This window comes from Somniosus microcephalus, chromosome 20 (genome assembly GCF_052327205.1).
Source record: "Somniosus microcephalus isolate GS21.2 chromosome 20, FLI_Smic_1.0, whole genome shotgun sequence".
NCBI classification, from domain to species: Eukaryota; Metazoa; Chordata; class Chondrichthyes; order Squaliformes; family Somniosidae; genus Somniosus; species Somniosus microcephalus.
The window spans coordinates 61,851,807-61,873,400 of NC_141006.1; the positions used below are offsets into that span (position 1 = coordinate 61,851,807).

The 21,594-nt window shown below is 45.8% G+C and overlaps 1 protein-coding gene across 1 annotated transcript in view; it reads right to left on the reverse strand.

The window, feature by feature from the left end:
- LOC147103336 (transcription factor HIVEP3-like) overlaps window positions 1-21,594 on the reverse strand; it is a 492,205-nt gene that overhangs the window by 43,765 nt on the left and 426,846 nt on the right. The window contains exon 7 of the mRNA XM_085962816.1: window positions 20,481-20,626. Within this exon, the coding sequence (XP_085818942.1) occupies window positions 20,481-20,626 (146 nt within the window). The remainder of the gene's footprint in view (window positions 1-20,480; window positions 20,627-21,594) is intronic.

The window sequence follows — 21,594 nt, forward strand, 5'->3', positions numbered from 1 at the left end:
GCTGGGCTGAGGCAGGGGAGGAGACGGGCGAAATTACAGAAGTGGAAGTCGGTGGTCTCTGTGATGCACAGGATATGGGGTCGGAAGCTCAGCTCGGGGTCGCCAAGGTTGCGAACAGTCTGGTTCAACCTGCAACACTAACCGGGAAGGGGGATGGAATCGGTGGCAAGAAAGTGACGGGATAGTAGATTACTTGTGAGGTAAAGCTAACTTAAGTGCCTTCAATGTTTAAATTAAAAATAAAACTGATCAACATATATTTTTCGCATTCTGTACAAATAAGAAAGCAAAAAGATTTGCATTTGCGTAATGTCTCAAAGCAGAGGCTGTTAGGGTCATAAAGCAAAGAAGGAGGGCATTCGGCCCATTGAAAGAGATATACAATTAGTCCCACTTCCCTGCTCTTTCCCCATAGCCCTGCAAATTTCTCCTTTTCAAGTATGTATCTAATTCCTTTTTGAAAGTTACTGTTGAATCTGCTTCCACCGCCCTTTCAGGCAGCGCGCTCCAGATTGTTATTATGTAATCAAATCTGTCAGCCATGTTGCATGCAGCAACAACCTACAAACAGCAATGAGATGATTTCCCAGTTAAGTCTGCTTCTGGTGCGGTTTGTTGAGTGAGGAGTGTGGGTCAGAACTCCTCGCTCTTCTTTGAATAGTGCCACTGAATGCTCAACATCCACATGAGCAGGCAGACAAGGCTTTGGTTTAACGTCTCATCTGAAGGACAGCACCTCCGACAGTGCAACGCTCCTTCCGCACTGCACTGGAGAGTCAGACTTCATTATAAGCCTAAGTCCTATAGTGGGATAAAATGAGATAACTAACCAGCACAGTAATAGGCCATTTGGCCCAACTGGTCTATACTGGTGTCTATGCTCCATACGAGCCTCCTCCCACCCTACTTCATCTAACCCTATTAGCGTATCCTTCTATTCCTTTATCCCTCTTGCTTCCCCTCAAATGCATCTATGCTATTCGCCTCAACTACTCCCCGTGGTAGCAAGTTCCCCATTCTCACCAGTCTCTGGGTAAAGACGTTTCTCCTGAATTCCTAATTGGACTTATTGGTGACTATCTTATATTGATAGCCCCTAGTTTTGGTCAGCCCCTAGTTTTGGTCAGCCCCTAGTTTTGGTCAGCCCCTAGTTTTGGTCAGCCCCTAGTTTTGGTCAGCCCCTAGGTTTGGTCAGCCCCTAGGTTTGGTCAGCCCTAGGTTTGGTCAGCCCCTAGGTTTGGTCAGCCCCTAGGTTTGGTCAGCCCTAGGTTTGGTCAGCCCCTAGGTTTGGTCAGCCCCTAGGTTTGGTCAGCCCCTAGGTTTGGTCAGCCCCTAGTTTTGGTCAGCCCCTAGGTTTGGTCAGCCCCTAGTTTTGGTCAGCCCCTAGGTTTGGTCAGCCCCTAGGTTTGGTCAGCCCCTAGGTTTGGTCAGCCCCTAGGTTTGGTCAGCCCCTAGGTTTGGTCAGCCCTAGGTTTGGTCAGCCCTAGGTTTGGTCAGCCCCTAGGTTTGGTCAGCCCCTAGGTTTGGTCAGCCCCTAGTTTTGGTCAGCCCCTAGGTTTGGTCAGCCCCTAGTTTTGGTCAGCCCCTAGGTTTGGTCAGCCCCTAGGTTTGGTCAGCCCCTAGGTTTGGTCAGCCCCTAGTTTTGGTCAGCCCCTAGGTTTGGTCAGCCCCTAGTTTTGGTCAGCCCCTAGTTTTGGTCAGCCCCTAGTTTTGGTCAGCCCCTAGGTTTGGTCAGCCCCTAGTTTTGGTCAGCCCCTAGTTTTGGTCAGCCCCTAGGTTTGGTCAGCCCCTAGGTTTGGTCAGCCCCTAGGTTTGGTCAGCCCCTAGTTTTGGTCAGCCCCTAGGTTTGGTCAGCCCCTAGGTTTGGTCAGCCCCTAGTTTTGGTCAGCCCCTAGGTTTGGTCAGCCCCTAGGTTTGGTCAGCCCCTAGGTTTGGTCAGCCCCTAGGTTTGGTCAGCCCCTAGTTTTGGTCAGCCCCTAGGTTTGGTCAGCCCCTAGTTTTGGTCAGCCCCTAGGTTTGGTCAGCCCTAGGTTTGGTCAGCCCCTAGTTTTGGTCAGCCCCTAGGTTTGGTCAGCCCCTAGGTTTGGTCAGCCCCTAGTTTTGGTCAGCCCCTAGGTTTGGTCAGCCCCTAGTTTTGGTCAGCCCCTAGGTTTGGTCAGCCCCTAGTTTTGGTCAGCCCCTAGGTTTGGTCAGCCCCTAGGTTTGGTCAGCCCCTAGGTTTGGTCAGCCCCTAGGTTTGGTCAGCCCCTAGGTTTGGTCAGCCCCTAGTTTTGGTCAGCCCCTAGGTTTGGTCAGCCCCTAGGTTTGGTCAGCCCCTAGGTTTGGTCAGCCCCTAGTTTTGGTCAGCCCCTAGGTTTGGTCAGCCCCTAGGTTTGGTCAGCCCCTAGGTTTGGTCAGCCCCTAGGTTTGGTCAGCCCCTAGGTTTGGTCAGCCCCTAGGTTTGGTCAGCCCCTAGGTTTGGTCAGCCCCTAGGTTTGGTCAGCCCCTAGGTTTGGTCAGCCCCTAGTTTTGGTCAGCCCCTAGGTTTGGTCAGCCCCTAGGTTTGGTCAGCCCCTAGGTTTGGTCAGCCCCTAGTTTTGGTCAGCCCCTAGGTTTGGTCAGCCCCTAGGTTTGGTCAGCCCCTAGGTTTGGTCAGCCCCTAGGTTTGGTCAGCCCCTAGGTTTGGTCAGCCCCTAGGTTTGGTCAGCCCCTAGGTTTGGTCAGCCCCTAGGTTTGGTCAGCCCTAGGTTTGGTCAGCCCCTAGGTTTGGTCAGCCCCTAGGTTTGGTCAGCCCTAGGTTTGGTCAGCCCCTAGGTTTGGTCAGCCCCTAGGTTTGGTCAGCCCCTAGGTTTGGTCTCCCCCACAAGTTTTTTAAAAATTCGTTCATGGGATCTGGGCGTCGCTGGCAAGGCCAGCATTTATTGCCCATCCCTAAACATCTTCTCTACATCTACCCTATCAAACCCTTTCAAAATCTTGAAGACCTCGATCAGGTCATCCCTTAGTCTACTCGTTTCTGGAGAAAAGACCCTCAACCTGCTCAATCTTTCCTGGTGTTATAGCTATGCACATTTTGGTCTGCGATCTATTATATATTATGATGATTGACAGCGGTATATAGCTTGTGTAATGCTCAAAGGCCATCTTCTCTTTTAGTATTTGAACAATTGGAAGGGAATTCTAATTCCATTTGTAGCTTCCCAATACAAAGATCCTTCGTTAATCACACTTAAAAAAAAAAATCAGGTTTAAGAACTTCTGCACCCTTGAGAGTCTGGCAAATTAGAGTGCTGGATTTGTACTGGAGCCTGGAGTCCAGCTTTTTATTATCAGCCTACACTTGGAGCTTCCAAATCTACTTATTCTGCTGTGCCGAATTTGGATGCTTCTTGATTGATTTTCAATTCTTCAACAAAGACGAGGGAACGTGGACAACTATTTGCACAGATGCCGAGTTTTAATGATGTTTAACTGGTGTGGGCCGCAGGAGCAACACTGTTGGGTCAGCTTTGGCTGCTGTTTTGTCTGTTGGACTGGGATGAAGAGGTTGACAAACCAGATACCGTCTATCCCTCTACTTAGTGTCAGTTTGTAATAAACAAAATCTGCTCTAACAAAGAACTGTATATATATTTGAACGATACAGCACAGAAGAAGGCCATTCAGCCCATCGTGCCTGTACCGGCTTTTTGAAGGAGCTATCCAATTAGTCCCACTCCTCTGCTCTTTCCGTATAGCCCTGTAAATGTGTCCCCTTCAAGTATTCATCCAAATCCCTTTTGAAAGTTACTACTGAATCTGCTTTCATCACCCTTTCAGGCAGTGCATTCCAGATCACAACAATCTATTCCTCCAGTTAGTGTCAGTTTGTTAAAAAAAAATAGTTGTATATATATATATATTTTTTATAGATGGATTCAAGTGAGTGTGGCTAAAAAAAAACAAAGCCACAATCCATGGGCTCAACCTATGTCCTTGGCATCATCTGCTTTAGTGCAGTATTGAGGGAATGCTGCACTGTTGGATGAGATGTTAAATGAGGCCTCATCTGCCTGTGTAGGTGGACTTGTCCCGATGTCCCACCCAACATTCCTCCCTCAACCAACACCACCAAAACAGATCAACTGGCCATTTGCAGCTTGCTGTGCAAGTTGGTTGTTGTGGTTGCCTACATAACAACGGTGACTACATGTCACAAGAAATTAATTGTCAAACTTGTATCAAGAAAAAATAAGTCAAATGAACTTCTTGGAGAGGGCGCAGGATTATACGTACCCGCCCTGCCTTTACCTAGCCACATTGCCTTCTACGTCGGGGGTGTTTGGAGGTTAGTTACGTTTGCGTAGTGATGTGTCCTGGTCAACCATGGTCCCCCGGTGCTTGCTTGCTGTGTGGATTCAGGGAGGAATTTCCCAGAATTTTCCACGAAACTAGCCAGAGTTTTTTTTAATCCTCTCTTCTCCCTTCCCCAAGGAGTTAGAACTACGAACAGTTGGGGAAGGCAGTGGTCATTTTGTTGATGCTCACAACGCATTGGTCATGTCACTTGTTGGGGGTGGTGAGGGGGGCAGGGACTGTGTGGAAGATCATAGAGTTAGTTGGAGATGTTTTATAAGTTGAGGATGTTTACTTCTAAGATATTGCTGTCGCTCAACAAGGCCTTGGTGACAACCATCCTCACCAAGATTGTTGAGCCGTTTGTATATAGCTTTCTGAACAATGGGAGTGAGAGGAATTCACAATACATCTCTTCTTAGAATTTACATCAGCACAAAACACAAGCAATGATTGCCTGGGCTGGAACAGTCTTTGCACCCTGACACCCAAGAATTGGGGCTCATGGCTGTATTTATGAAGAAACAAATTAGCCCAATGGCCGTGAATGTGGCCACGAATAAGCCATGCCTGTTCTGGACACAACATACTCCTCTCTTCCTTTCACATTACAACATCAATGACTGCAATTCAAAAGTACTTCATTGGCTGTAAAGCGCATTGGGACATCCTGGAGTCATGAAAGGCGCTATAGAAATGGGAGTTCACTTGTTCGTAACGCACACTTTGCTAAAACCTAAGCTTGGCACAGCTATTCACTACTTCTTGATTTATTCTCATCTTCTCTCCTAGGCTTTTCTACCTTGGTCGTGCCCTGTGCTATAGGACCTGGGCCTACAGATCAGTTTCTCAACAACAAAGAAACCCCTGCGGTTTACAGAACCAGTTAGTTGGAGATGTTTTATAAGATAATGTTTACTTCTAAGATAATGCTGTCACTCAACAAGGCCTTGGTGACAACCATCCTCACCAAGATTGTTGAGCCGTGCTCGTTTTGGTTGAAATCGATAGATTTTTGCTGGGTAAGGGTCAATGTTCCCTGTAAGCTGCACTTTGTTCTACACGGCCTGTTACTTTTAGTGCACGGTCCCTTTAAATTTCTGCACATGTGCGGTATTTACAATGGAGAAGCTGGTGAGCGGCCTGCGTGGGACCTTTCCCATTACTGTGCAGCCATACAACTTAGAGGGAACATTGATAAGTGTGGTGTATGTGCCTTTAAGAGCAATTGTGGTGTATGTGCCTTTAAGAGCCCCAGGTGTGCGTAATGCCGGTAATTGCCACTTGGGCTATATAAGCCTGTGTATTGTGTATATCCTTTAGAACCCCCCCCCCCAGACTTGCTTAGTAAATACCTATGAACCAACTCCTGTCTTCAGTGTCTTTATCTACACACGGACACTACAGTAAGGGTATAAGGGAACATGGAACCAAGGTGGGTAACGGGAGTTGAGGTACAGATCAGCCATGATCAAATTGAATGGCGGAACAAGCTCGAGGGGCTGAAAGGCCTCCTCTTGTTCCTGTATGTTTTTATCTTCTACGAATGTGACCTATTTTGACGTATTTCGCTCTTAAAAATAAACACAGCTCCATCTGTTTAAAAGGGTATGCAAATCAGTCTCACTCGTTTTGATCATAAATCTCACTCCCGATGCTGACAGTTCTCAGATGCATCTTTATCCACATTAAATTATTGGAATTGGCTAATTACACATCAAAATTACTGAGTCAGAACAGGGTCACATTTCATTAAATATTTAACAGACTGTACCAATGTCTGTTGTTTCCTTTGTTGCAGTTAGTTATTGATGAAAAAGGAGGTGGATTGCACAGAAAAAATATGCAATTTTGTTATTTTATATTAATTTCCTCCTTCTATAACAACATATAAAATGTTATTTTATATTCATTTCCTCTTGCTCTCTTTTTCTCTCACTTCCTCCCTCTCTTTTTTCTCACAAAGATCTCCCCTCCCAATCATCTAACTGAATCACCATCCCAATTTACCTCCGGGTCAATTTTAACCCTGTCCGCATGGCTGGAACAGGGCGTGTGGTTGGTTAAAATGGCACTCAGGTGCTTCCATAGAAACATAGAAAAATAGGAGCAGGAGTAGGCCATTCAGCCCTTCGAGCCTGGTCCGCCATTCAATATGATCATGGCTGATCCTCTATCTCATTACCATATTCCCGCTCTCTCCCCATACCCCTTGATGCCTTTTGTGTCTAGAAATCTATCTATTTCCTTCTTAAATATATTCAGTGACTTGGCCTCCACAGCCTTCTGTGGTAGAGAATTCCACAGGTTCACCACCCTCTGAGTGAAGAAATTTCTCCTCATCTCAGTCCTAAATGTCCTACCCCGTATCCTGAGACTGTGACCCCTCGTTCTAGACCCCCCCAGCCAGGGGAAACATCCTCCCTGCATCCAGTCTGTCTAGCACTGTCAGATTTTTATACGTTTCAATGAGATCCCCTCTCATTCTTCTAAACACTAGTGAATACAGGCCTAGTCGACCCAATCTCTCCTCAGACGACAGTCCTGCCATCCCAGGAATCAGTCTGGTGAACCTTCGCTGCACTCCCTCTATGGCAAGTATATCCTTTCTTCGGTCACATGCGGTCACGCCCAGTGCCGTTTTAACTGCTGGGTTTTCGGAGACTTGAGCACAAAAATCCAGGCTGACTTCAGTGCAGTACTGAGGCAGCGCTGCACTTTCTTTCGCATGGGACAGTAAACTGAGACCCCGTCTGCCCTCTCAAGAGAATGTCGAAGCTGACACGGCCACTATTTCGAAGAAGAGCAGGGGAGTTCTCCCCGGTGACCTGGTCAACATTTATCCCTCAGCCAAGATTGCTAAAAAAAAGATTATCTGGTGATTACCACATTGCTTACTGTGCGCAAATTTGCTGCCGCGTTTCCTATATTACAACAGCGACTACATTTCAAAAGTACTTCATTGGCTGTAAAGCTCTTTGGGACGTCGGATGGTGATCAAAGACGCTGTATAAATGCAATTTATTTCTTTCTTGCACTGCAATCCAGTCCTTGGGCTTTTCACCTACATGTGTTTAAAATGGTGTCACTGTTCGTGTGCGCCTGGACTGCGGCTACCTGGGGGCTCGTACCTACCTACAGTCCGATTCATTTCTTGTATTTTTATTTTGCTTTACCTTTTTTTTAAAAAAACATTTCCCCATCCCTTCTCTGTCTCCAGCTGTCACAAGAGTTGCCAGCCCTCCAATATTGCCCTGGAGTCTCCAGGAATTAAATATTAATATCCAGCAGCAACCCAGGAGAAAAATCATAGGGGCATTAAAAAATTGCGTTCTTAAACAAAAATTATTTGAACACTTTTTTATTAGTTATAAAAATACTGGAGATGGGGGGAAAAAGGCTGTTTGACTGACAATCAAGGAGCATCCAATCGGGTAACGAAGAGTCTGTTCGCTTTCTGATTGGCCATGGGAAGGTGGGTCACCGTGAGGATGGACGTGTTGGCCGGCCAATGGCGGGAGTGTGGGGGCGGGGCGGTTGGTGGCAGGAGGTCATGTGATGACAGCAACAGATCATTAACAGATACACAACTCGCTAAAAGTAGCGACGTAGGTTAATAAGGCCATTAAAAAAAGTAAACAAAGCACTGGGGTTTATTTCTAGAGGGATAGAATTGAAAAGCAGAGTAGTTATGCAGAGCCTGCTGCAATGACCCTTCCCACCTCATTGTTCTTTGATGTAATATTTTCCTGACTGACCTGTTTGGACACCATTCACACCTTTGATTGCTGTGATTATCTCTCTGCCGAGGTGTGATAAAGGGCAGTTAGAAAGATTACCTGTAATCATCTGGCAGTATTCTCTGACTATATATGCTGTGCCTATATGTTTCTCTCCACTTCACCTGATGAAGGAGCAGCGCTCCGAAATCTTGTGATTTCAAATAAAGCTGTTGGACTATAACCTGGTGTTGTGTGACTTCTTACATTTGTCCTTCCCTTTAAGGGAGGGAAGGAGCCTCAGATCTGGGCAGCGCTGCATGGGACATTGTGCAGCGCTGCACCACTACCGCTCCGCCTGTGTCCTGAGATCATGACGTCATTGTCCTGCGCATCGCCCTAGTAGCGTCCCGGACCCGAACTTCGGTTCCCCCCCACCCTGCAGCAGGTTGATTTAGCACTCCACTTCCTTCCTGGAGCGCCAACACCGAATTTCGAGGGAGTCGACAATGATTAGCGCCTGGCGCTAATTCTTCAACTTTTTTAATTTTAGCGCCCCAACCGGGGCAATACCGAATTTCTAGACCTTTGAAATACTTTGAATATGTCGGACCAATGCTGGTAACTCTAGGAGTCAAAGCCTGCTGGCATGAAGAATGGCCAATGGGGACTGAAGGCATTGCTGGAATTGGTTCTCTAGCAGGAGTTGCTGCCTTCAGGAGAGGAGGGGAGAAAACTGGTGCAAAAAAAAAATAGAATCAAGCTTGTCCTAACTGTATATTCCAATAAATACGGTAGTTGTAAGGCCTGCTGTCTGATAGGCCGTAGGGAGTCACCACATGGTCGGCCTGTAACTGTGGAATGCTTTTAAACAAACTCTCACTGTAAGCCCATCTGCAAGTAATCATTTCCTACCCAAAGACTATGCACTTTCAAGAAAAAGCACTTACACTGCACACAACAAATTCTACATGGTCTCTAGAATAACAATCTTGCCAGCAATTAATAAAGCTTCCCTTGTGGAAGCGAGCTCAGTACTTTCATTCTATGCTCCTTGATTACACCACAGCCTCAGCAGAACCCCCTCTGATTGCGCAAAGACTGAGCCAAAGGTCTGGTGTTTTACATCCATTCTGAATCCCAAATAAGTCATCCCTGCGATTTGCACCAGCTTCATTTACTTGGTTCTGATGAAGTTGCCCCCACCCAATTCTTTGAACCAGTCTTTTACTCTTTTCAAAGAAAGAGCTTGCATTTATATACCGCCTTTTATGACCTCAGGACGTCCCAAAGCACTTTCTAACCAATGAAGTATTTTAGGAGTGTAGCCACTAGAAACTTGGCAGCCAATTAGCTCCCACAAACAGCAATGTGATAATGACCAGACAATCTGTTTTAGTGACTTGAGATTGAGGGATAAATATTGACCAAGACACCAGGGAGAACTTGTCTGCTCTTCTTCGAAATAGTGCCGTGGGATCTTTAACGTCCACCTGAGAGGGTAGGTGAGGCCTCGGTTTAACGTCTCATCCAAAAGATGACACCTCCGGCAGTGCAGCACTCTCTCAGTACAGATTTTGTGCTCAAGTCTCTGTAGTGGGATTTAGAACCCACAACCTGCTCATTCAGAGGCGCGAGTGCTACTAACTGAGCCACAGTTAATCTCTGATTGCTGTTGCTTATCCTCCATGGACAACTTCCAAATTCCTCACCATCTGAAATTCTTTGTCGGGCCGCTTTGTGCGATCAACAAGCTTCTAATAGCACTTCTAGGAACAACGCAATTAGTGAGGCTTGTTTTGACCGGTTTATTGACAGACTGGGAGGTGCCTGGTGTCTCCACACTGGCGTAACAGAGTGGACTATTTATAAAACACACCAGGGATTACCCCGAGACAGATGATATTTATTCCGTTGCAGACTTTACCACAAGGTAAAAACTCATTTGTAGAAAAACGTTTGCAGATGTGGTGCACGTACAACCGTGAAGGCCTTAGGTGAATTATTTGCTGATGTTTAGGCTCGCTATGGACTTTACCTTCAACTGTGCTCTGCTCCAAATGAACATTTCTGTTTCACCTGTTATCTCTGCCCTGTGGAAGGCCTGGCTCACTCCAGAAGTGAGAACGACCAAAGTACTCATAAGAACATAAGAAATAGGAGCAGCAGTAGGCCATTCGGCCCTTTGAGCCTGCTCCGCCATTCAATGAGATCATGGCTGATCTTCTCACTCAATTCCATTCACCGGCCTTATCGCCATATCCCTTGATGCCCTTATTAGTCAGAAATCTATCGACTTCTGTTTTGAATATACCCAATGACTGAGCCTCCACAGCCCTCTGGGGTAGAGAATTCCAAAGATTCACCACCCTCTGTGTGAAGAAATTTCTTCTCATCTTAGTCCTGAATGGCCTACCCTTTATCCTGAGGCTGTGGCCCCTGGTTCTCGACTCCCCAGACAAGGGAAACATTCTCACAGCATCCACCCTATCAAGCCCTGTAATAATTTTGTATGCTTCAATAAGATCCCCTCTCATTCTTCTGAATTCAAGAGAATACAGGCCTAGTTTACACAATCTCTTCTCATACGACAGTTCCGCCATCCCAGGAATCAATCTCGTGAACCTTTGTTGCACTCTCTCTATGGCAAGTATATCCTTCCTTAGGTAAGGAGACCAACATTGTACACAGTACTCCAGGTGTGGTCTCACCAAGGCCCGATATAGTTGGAGTAAGACTTCTTTACTCCTGTACCCATTGCAGATTTCCTCCCAACTGCGGTGAGAAGCCTGGCCTCCTCTCAGCAGTTATCCAGACAGCCCAGTTAGATGGTGGACTAAGCAGGTGGGGGGTTCCTCCCCTCCGTGGCACTACGTGATGGTACACCACTGTCTAGGGCCACTCATTGTAAGGGTGGCTCAAGGATAGCATAGGCATGATGGGCCGAATGGCCTCCTTCTGTGCTGTAAGAGTCTATGAATGAGTGGTAAATGTCTGGATGGGTCGTGCAATCTGCCAGTGGGTAGCTCAGAAAGCTCGGCTGGGTGAGTGGGAGCACTAGATGAGCTCTATTGGGTAGAAAGGCTTTTTCTTATGTTCCTAAGGCACTTCCTCATAGAATCATAAAGCACGGAAGGAGGCCATTCGGCTCATCGTGCCTGTGCCAGCTCTTTGAAAGAGCTTTCCAATTAGTCCCACCCCTTACTCTTTTCCCATAGTCCTGCGGATTTCTCCTTTTCAAGTATTTATCGAATTCCTTTTTGAAAGTTACTATTGAATCTGTTTCCACCACTCTTTCAGGCAGTGTGTTCCTGATCATAACAACTTGCTGTGTAAAATAAATTCTCATCTCCCCTCTGGTTCTTTTGCCAATCTGTTTTGGATTCTTCCTGTTGTATACACCAGACCCGAGCTACAGGTCGGTAGACAACCTGCTCCCACTGCAGCTCTGGAACCAGCCACTAGAAGGTGTGAGCATCAGTGCCAGGGTTACTCTTCTGCTGCCCGTATCCTAACTCGCACCGAGTCCCGTTCACCCATCACCCCCTGTGCTCGCTGACCTACATAGATGTTGGGGGAAGGGCAGGATCAGGTTCCGTTCCGAGGCTCCCGACAGCTGAATACCCTCACTGTTTCGGCTCACACATCAAAAATGGCCACTTTGGGTGAGGTACAGAGGAGCAGCTGCCACTCGTGGCCATTCCCCCTCAGGAGTCAGTGCCTTCAGACCAGGAGGGGAAGAATTATAACGAAAAATGGTTCTGTTGGTCACTAAACACAAAGAAAACAAACCTAGTGTCATGAATCTTACCATTCATGTAGAAATGACTCATGAGGTAACACTGGGCAGCCAGCTGGTGGCGCTGTCCAGGCAAAGTATAAATACTCGGGCGTGGGCCCAGCTTGCTCAGGACGTTTTTGTAACCAGGAACTAGTGATGTAACTAGAACTCATGGTTGTGAAACAATTGATTAAAGCCTTGTTTTATACTCAAACCAAGTGCGTAGTAGTTTTCTTACGTCAATTTAATCAACTGTTATCTCATGAGTCATAAAATGTTCATTACGTGAACAAAGAACAAGGAAAATGCAGAGCAACGAACATTTTTTCAAAGTGTGCTAAAAAAAATGCTACTTCAGTTCTCAAAGGGTTAAGAAGTGTTTCCTCTCACTCTCCCCCACCCTTCCTACCTCCACTGATTAAAAAAAAGACTTGCATTTATATAGCGCCTTTCATGACCACCGGACATCCCAAAGCCAAAGGAAAACTTTTGAAATGCAGTCAAAGTTACAATGTAGGAAATGCTGCAGCCAATTTGCATACAGCATGCTCCCACAAACAACAATGAGATAATGACCAGATAATCTGGGTTTTTTTTTACGTGATTACATAGAATTGTATAGAATCTACAGCTCAGAAACAGGCCATTCAGCCAACCAGTCCATGCCAGCGTTTATGCTTCACTCGAGCCTCCACCCATCCTTCCTTATCTAACTCTATCAGCATACCCTCTATTCCCTTCTCCCTCCTATGCTTATCTAGCCTTCCCTTAAATGCATCTATATTATTTGCCTCAACTGCATTCTAGTTTTTTCTGAATTCCCTATTGGATTTCTTGGTGACTATCTTATATTGATGGCCTCTGGTTATGCTCTTCTCCACAAGTGGAAACATTCTCTCTGTATCCACTCTATCAAAACCTTTCATAATTTTAAAGACCTCTATTAGGTCACCCTTCAGTCTTCTGTTTTCAAAAGAGGCCCAGCCTGTTCATCCTTTCCCGATAGGTATAACCTCGCATTTCCGGTATCATCCTTGTAAATCTTATTTGCACCTTCTCCAGTGCCTCTATATCCTTTTTTGTAATATGGTGACCAGAACTGTACGCAGTGCTCCAAGTGTGGTCTAACCAAGGTTCGATTCAAGTTTAACATAACTTCTCTACTTTTCAATTCTATCCCTCTAGAAATAAACCCTAGTGCTTGGTTTGCTTTTTTATGGCCTCATTAACCTGTGTCACTACTTTTAGTGATTTGAGTATTTGTACTCCCAGATCCCTTTGTGCCTCTACCCCATTTAGATTCTTATTTTCTCAGTAATATGTGACCTCCTTATTTTTCTTACCAAAATAGGTATTATATCTGTGTTGAAATTCATTTGCCAATTATATGCCCATTCTGCAAGCTTATTGAGGGAGGGATTTCGCCCCAGGACACTGGGGAGAACTCCGCTGCTCTTTTTCAAAATAGCACCACGGGATCTTTTACGTGAACCTGAGAAGGCAGATGGGACCTCGGTTTAAAGTCTCCTCCAAAAGGTGGCACTTCCTCAGTACTGCACTGGGGTGTCGGCCTAGATTTTTGTGCTCAAGTTCCTGGAGTGGGGCTTGAACCCATGACCTTAATGATGACGAGAATGCTGCCCACTGAGCCACAGCTGACACTGATGATAAAGACTGAATGGGCTGCGGGGCTGTGACCATTTTGAAGCAATGAATCAGCTGGCAAATTATGTCGATAGCAAAATACTGCGGATGCTGGAAATCTGAAATAACAACAGAAAAAGCTGGAAAAACTCAGCAGGCCGGGCAACATCTGTGGAGAGAGAAACAGAGTTAACGTTTCAGGTCGAAACCCTTCATCAGAACTGAGAAAAAAGCAGGAAATGAAACAGAGGAAAAAGCAAGTTGGGGGGCTGGGAAATGGGGGAGGGGATGAAAGCACAAAAGGGAAGGTCTGTGAGAAGTAAAGAGACATTGAGAGATATTCAAGGCGAGACGAGATGGTAATGGGACAGATTAAGAAACAAAAGATGGCTCTGGATGAAGTGTGAAATGCGCTGGCAGAATGAAAGACAGCTGCCATGTGGGAGAGAAGAGAAAAGGAAAAGGCACAAACCAAAAGTGTGGATAAAAAATATATAAATATGATAGGGGCCAAGGTTATGATCTGAAATTGTTGAACTCGATATTGAGTCCGGAAGGCTGTAAAGTGCCTAATCGGAAGATGAGGTACAAATGATGTCTTTTGCTCTTACTCAGGGGAGTCGGTCAGTGGGAATTCATCTCAGTGGATAGTACCCAGTTGCCTCACCGCTGACCTCATTTCAGTCCCCGGGGGAATTAACAGATCCAAAAAAAAAGTTAGTAAGTGTGACAGCCCATTGCAAATAAATTATTTTTACAGAGCTTTTCCCCTGCTTCTTACTGAGTGAGCACTGGAAGAATAATGGAGGAGCTCTTGGAATGAAGTTAGAGGGCACGCATCACGGATTAATATGGTAACGGATTTGAAACCCTGCTAAGAATAAGTGAAGTGTGAATTCAACCAAACCAGGTGACTGCAAAGCACCAAAACCACATCTAATCATGTTCCAGTCAGTTGCTGTTAGTTCATCATTCGTCATTACAGAGGCCAACACTAGCTGGAAGTGTCCCAACTGATTCTGGCTCAGCTCAATCAGCTGTTGGCATTAGATGCCCGCTGCATACTACAAGGTTGCCTTCAACGATGAACAGTGAGGTCAGAGACGGCGCAGGCACTATAAACAGTCCAGTGCTCTTGTGACTGGAGGTGCTGAAACATTGCTTCAACAAGGGGGTTTTGACTGGTGCCTCCAGCAGCAGTGCATGGAAGCTGTATGCGCTGATTGCACAAAGTGAGGCTCTGTCAATTTGGGACCAGCTCAGACTGCGGCTCGCCTCGCCACGCAGCTGACCTGTACCAGGTAGCGATGTGCCTCCCACATTACTGAACAGTATGGACTTTCCACCGACATTGACAAACAACCACAGCCAGACTGGCAGTCTAGGTACTAACTGCCCAGGTGCCCGCGCCGTGCCTTGCTGCTGCACAGTATAAAGAGGACGGGTTGGGCAATAATTTCAGAATAAGGGGGCACTCATTTAAAATGGAAATGAGGAGGAATTTCTTCTCTCAGAGGGTCACGAATCTTTGGAATTCTCTTCCCTGGAGAGCTGTGGAGGTTGGGTCATTGAATATATTTAAGGTGGAGCTAGACAGATTTTTGAACGGTAAGGGAGTCAAGGGTTATGGGGAGCGGGCAGGGAAGTGGAGCCGAGGCCAAGATCAGATCAGCCATGAACTTATTGAATGGCGGAGCAGGCTTGAGGGGCCAAATGACCTACTCCTGCTCCGACGTCTTATGTTCTTATAAAGGTAACCGCACCGTTACTGATCCGCTTTCGGCGACTGTATTTCTGCACTGTGCTTGAAGATAAATGTGTGCAGCAGAGGAGCTAACAGGCTGGGAATGGAGATGTGAAAATAGCCACTGGTAATGAAGTTTTTCATGGCTCTGTGAAACGAACAGCGGAACAGTTCATTATGTTAAGAACTGGTGCAAGTTTTTTCAGCAGTGCATTGGTTCTCGCTCGCTGTAACAACACAGAGCCAATTCTGTGATCTGCCCGGTGGGACTCCAGGCTGCGAGGTCACCCATAAATCACCCCTTTAAGTGGCTGCTGATCCCACCCTGGAGCTGGAAGAGCTTCTACAAGCAGCAGAGCCCTCAGAGCAAATCCCTTTAAATCAGAAAAGCTAACCCGAAAGCATGTTCCTGCCCCCAGCCAAACAGGATGAGAATAAAATGCAAACGCACACTTTTGGAATTTCCTTTCCTAATCCCTGTGTTTCTCTTCCTAATCCCTCTCTTACATTGTGGTTTCTGCCAAAAGACCCATCATTGTTCTGTGGGCAGATTTCCCTGCCTCGGTGACATCCCTCCTACACTCAGAGCAGTGGGAATACGCTTCAGAGTCAGAAAATGGTCAAAGAGCCACACCCACCTGGATTTCTGGCAGATCCCCCAGCAAACAACTCATCTTAAACCTAGTTTTAAAAGTCTGAGTGCCTGAGTTTTAAGAGTGGTGCTCCTATATCTATATAGATAAAGCGGTTCTTCTGTCTGTCCTTCTGTCTGTCTGTCTGTCCTCACGTGTGCGTCTGTCCGGCTATGCGCTCGAAAGTTATAGAGCGTACCTACGCGCGCGTTACCTCCAAAGAAAGCTTACGCTTCCGGGACGCTGGTAAGCGTATTTACTTTTCACTCGGACGAAAATTATTCGCGCCTTATGCAAAAAACCTTCAAAATTAAACTCATTATCTGCTACTTAGCATTGATTGACTGACGTCAAGGTTCCACCAATCCTGTGCCGTCACGATTGACCAATCCTACAGTACGGTCCCCTGATGGTTGGCCAATCGGTGTGTGTGTGTGTGGGCGGGACTAATCGTTTTCATCTCGGGGATCTGGCAGCCATTGTTTCAGTGCTGCCATGACTTCAGCTTCCAGCTCAAACTACTTTGAAAGTTAGTATTTCTTTTAAAAATAACATAAGATTTACCAAAAACGTTTTATAAGTACTTTCACTTTCATCTTTCAAGGTATTAAGTGTGTGTGTGGGCGGGACTAATCGTTTTCATCTCAGGGATCTGCCAGCCATTCTTTCACTGGTTGCAGCTCAAACTACTCTCCTTATCCAGCTTTGAAAAAGTTAGTTTCTCTTTTAAAAATAACATAAGATTTACCAAAAGCGTTTTATAAGTACTTTCACTTTCATCTTTCAAGGTATTAAAAGGTAGAAATGTTGCCCGGCAGCACATTCACAAAGGGACACAGACAGGGCCCTAAAACCTGGGACTCGATTTAAAATGTTGCCCAGCACCAGATTCACAAAGGTGCACAGACAGGGCTGCAAAGCCTGGCACTCGATTTAAACCGCCCGCCCCAAAACAGCCCTGGCAAAGCCGGGCTCCCCCACCCCAAAACAACCCTGGCAAAGCCAGGCTCCCCCAGCTAGTATATATATATATATATAGTTATTGTTTCAATGATGTTCCCACTTATGGGGGAGGCCAGAGCTAGGGGCCAAAAATATAAGCTAGTCACTAATAAATCCACTAAGGAATTCAGGAGAAACTTCTTTACCCAGACTGGTTAGAATGTGGAACTCACTACCACAGGGAGTGGTTGAGGCGAGGAGCATAGATGCAGCTGAAAGGAAGCTAGTTAAGTACCTGAGGGAGAAAGGAATAGAAGGATATGTTGACAGGGTGAGATTGAGTGGGGTGGGAGGAGGCTCGTGTGAAGGATTAACACCGGCATGGACCCGTCGGGCCGAAATGGCCTGTTTCTGTGCTGTAAAGTTCGATGTCATAAAAAAAAATCTGCTCTGTGCAGTGCAAAAACAGCTTAAATGGTTTGAATTCATGGATCTGTGATGGAGCAGAGGGTTTATTTTCTGTGGGGTCCCGAATGATCTGATCAGCAGGCATCGTGTTCCACTTCAGAAGTTCAGCATGATGCACCCTCGTGCGATCAGCTTTGTACTTGTGCCACAGAGATTTGGAGTGACTTGATGGAAGCCCCACCCCAATACCAATAGTACACCGGTCACAGTGCAATGCTTTGCACAATAAATTACTCTGAACGTGCAGTGATTGTTATTATGTTGGCAAAGGTGCCAGCAATGCCCCACAAGCACCAACGAGATGAATCTGTTTGTAGCTGGTATTAGAGATGAAGGAATTTAGCTCAGAAAACTCTTTAATTTGCCACCTCGCCCCAGCCTCGGTTTAGTGACTCATCCAAAGGACTGCATCTCTAGCAAGCACTCCCTCAATACTGGAGTGTCCGCCTAGATTATACTGCATTGGGTGCAAGGTGGTAAACATAGAAAGTGGATGAATAAAGTTCTGTACAAATAAATCAGCAATCAAATTAGCAGTGATCTACAGTGACAGTGGTCTAAGTCTACGTCAACTGTCGCTACAGCCAGTGTTACACTTCATTGAGTAAAACAAATATTGATCTTCAGTCCATCTAGTGTTACCTTCGTGGAGGCACCAATGTACTTTAAATACTGGGAAATCTGGCATTCTACCGGGTAATCAAGCTACACTCTATTAAAGTCAATATGAGGATAACGTTTCATGATATGAGACTTCAAGCTCCTTAAAATCCGAATTAGCTCGGCACATAAAATACAGAATCATCACTGGCACTCAAACAAATCCTTCCAAACTATCATTAGCGACTTGACCTTTAAAGGTTATCTGCATCCGCCAAACGACTGTGATGTGTTTATTCAATGGGAGATAATGTGGGTCTATTACACACACACACACACACACACACACACACACACACACGGTGAATAGCTGCTTGGCCTTTCACAGTGGTTTGAAACCTCCAAACCTAAGGCACTCGCCAGAGCATCGCTCCGACAGCAATTCCCTCTTTGACACGTTTTCAGTAACGTTCGCACCCGGAAAGGACATGGACAAGCCCAAGCTCTCCCCCAGCGTTACTTAAGCAATGAGTGAAACGAAAGTGGGGAGAATGTAAAGAAATCCGTAACGACTTTTCTTTACGAAATACTAATGTAGAATGAATGCTGCCTAGATTCTCTCCCCGTTGACTTCAATGGACACAAAACAAATGGACTGGCGATTCTCCGGAATGCGTGGCCAGTGAGCACGGTAGCAAGCTTTTACACAAATCACCCCTACAGTCTTTATTTTAGCGTACTTGCAGTCCTCCTGTGACGTTGCTCACCGGTAGTCTAGAGTCCGAAGCGTGTTTGCGTTTCATTGCCAATCTGTTTTTTGTCTTTTTAAGGCCACTGCTCGAAATAGGCCAATCGTAGTGGCTTCTGAGCTACTGACGTCAATCAGAGGGCGGTTGCATTGGCCTGTAAATTGCAGGCTCCAAGTCAGTGAGTTGCTTTGTTGCTCTTCATGCTTCACTTCTAACATTAACTACTGAGAATTTTTTTTAATGGTTTTAAAGCCATTTACGATCTGACTTTTCTTCCTGACTATACTAACTGTGCAATACTACTATACATAGAATCACGTAGCATTTACAGCACAGAAACAGGCCATTCGGCCCAACTGGTCTGCTCCAGTGTTTATGCTCCACACAATCCTCCTTTCACCCCATTTCATCTAACCCATCAACACGTCCTTCCATCCCTTTCTCCCTCATGTGTTTATCTAGCTTCCCCTTAAATGCCTCAACTACTCCTTGTGGTAGCGAGTTCCACGTTCTAACCACACTCTGGGTAAAGAAGTGATGACCTGAGGCTTAATCCTTGCAGATTGACTTCAAGTGACGTTACACTAATTGGTTTTAAGTAATCAGACGTCAGTATTTCCTCTGACTACATGAACATCATATTGAAATTTGGTTTAAAAAAAAAACACACACGCAAAAGTGATGTCGTTTTACAACTGGAAGTCTACTTTCAGCTAAGTGACGTGAACGAACAAGTTGTGCCAGCATACGCAGTTAAGGATGCCCCTCCTGGCCAGAGGGCTCAAAGGTTAAGTTGCAGGGCTCTCTCTTGCAGATTCACTGGTGGGTGTGGATTTTAAGGCAACCTGCCAAACAAATTCACAATGTCTCAAGTGGACGACGTATAAATTTCTCTGTCAGACCAGTAGATGAAGCATCCCGTGGAAAAGCTATCATTGCCAAGCCGAAAACCAGACAGAAACAAGATGAGGGTGGGTGGGGGCCATAACTTGAATTCCGTTGTTTGCCGGTAATGAGAATTCATTGAAAACCCTACTGACTAATGCTCCATGTGGTAAGGCACAGATATATTGGGGAAAAGTGGGCTTCTGTTTTGAAAATCAAGCCTTTGGTGTCTGGTTTAGATTTTAGAAAATTTCCAGGCACGTCGCTCAAAGACAACGCAATCCCAGAAGTGAGACATTCTACGTCTGAATGAGGGAAAAGTGGGAACTTGCTCCTTTTGTTCCAGGATAATGCTGGTGATCATTTGTGTTGGTCATGAGCAATCTGCGGCCCAGACCGTGATCCCTTAGCTAGAAAACGATGTGCGATGTGACGAATCATGCCAATGGGAGGCAACAGATTCCAAATGCCTCCTATTAAGCCAGTGTTTATCCAATACAGATTGCGAATGAGCAAAATTAACCCACAGTTTTCATTGCAACTTCTCAGTCAGTTGCCTTACTATACTTGTAGTAGAGTGTTTAATAACGATAAATGTTCTTAAAAACAGACAAAAGGCCTTTAGGCCTGCAGATCGCCCCACTTCCGCCTATCCACCTTCTCACCATGTCCCTCAATCCATTTTGCCTCCAGAAACACAGTTGGTTGCCCCTTGAACCCACCGTTTCAATTACCTCCTCTGGCAAGTTGCACTACAAATTGGGTCCAAAAAAAAATTCTGCCTAAACATTTAACTTGTATCCTCTGGTATTTGAATCACGGGGGAAAGTTTGCCTTAAACCAACTATATTCTAAAAGATTTGTAATGTAACCATTCTAACGACATGTGTAGGCTGCAGCGTTAAATCCCCGCGGTAAATTTCCTTCACTGAAAAGGTCATGCACTTCAGACCAAAACCACCATCACTCTACAATACAGACGTGTTAGAACATCGCTCTTACCCTCCTTCAAAGATCTTAATTCTGGTTGGCTCCAGTCTCTTGGGTGTTGAAGTATCGTCTTCATGCTTCTCTCTCCTTTCTTCCTCCTTTTCTATTTTGCAGACTTCCTTTCTACCATCACCAGAAAGCAGGGAAGGAATATGAATCTATACAGGAAGATTGGAATTGTATCATTAGTTTAATTCTGGGCAATATGCTTACCTCTATCACTCGTCCCTTCCTCTTGCAAACTGCATGCTTTTAAAAGTCAAGCTTGGCATCAGCACAAGGAGTCGTCGAAAGGGATCTGGGAGTAATAGCAGACTTGTAATGGTCAATGTCCAGACAAATTGGTGAAGCAATTAACAAAAGCTAATAAAACATTGGGAATTATAGCCAGAACAGTGGAATACAGGCCACCAGAAGTTACACTAAGTGTGGATAATGCATTGGTCAGACCTCACTAGGAGCCCCGTGTTCAATACTGGACAGCAGGCCATGAAAAAGGATATGCATGCATTAGAGAGACTGCAGGTTTTGTGCTGGGGAGGGTACGGGTCTTTGAGGTTGCAAAAAAGCCAGGTTCAGTCTGAGACAGTGGCCAGGAAGCGGGGGTGGAGTCGTGGTGAGGGTACCGAGTTTGAGGCCCAAGACAATGGGTTTGGCTTTGCCGATGTTTAGCTGGTGGAAATTGTGGCTCATCCAAAACTGGATGTTGGACGAGCAATCTGACAGCACAGGGGCGGTGAAAATGTCACGATAGTGGGAGAGGTAGAGCTGGATATCATCAGTGCACATGCGGAAGCTGATCGCATGTTTGTAGATGGTGTCGCCAAAAGGCAGCATGTAGATGAGGAAGAGGAGGAAACCAAGGATGGTTCCATGATGGACTCTTGAGGTGAACTTTGGGTGACTAGGAAGAGAAGTCATTGGTAACGATCCTCTGGCTAAATCAGAGTGGAAGAATGAGAAAAGAAAGACTTGCATTTACAGAGCGCCTTTCATGACCTCAGGACGTCCCAAAGCGTTTACAGCCAATGAAGTACTTTTGAAGTGTAGTCACTGTTGTAATGCAGGGAAATGCGGTGGCCAATTTGCGTACAGCGAGCTTCCACAAACAGCAATGTACAAATGA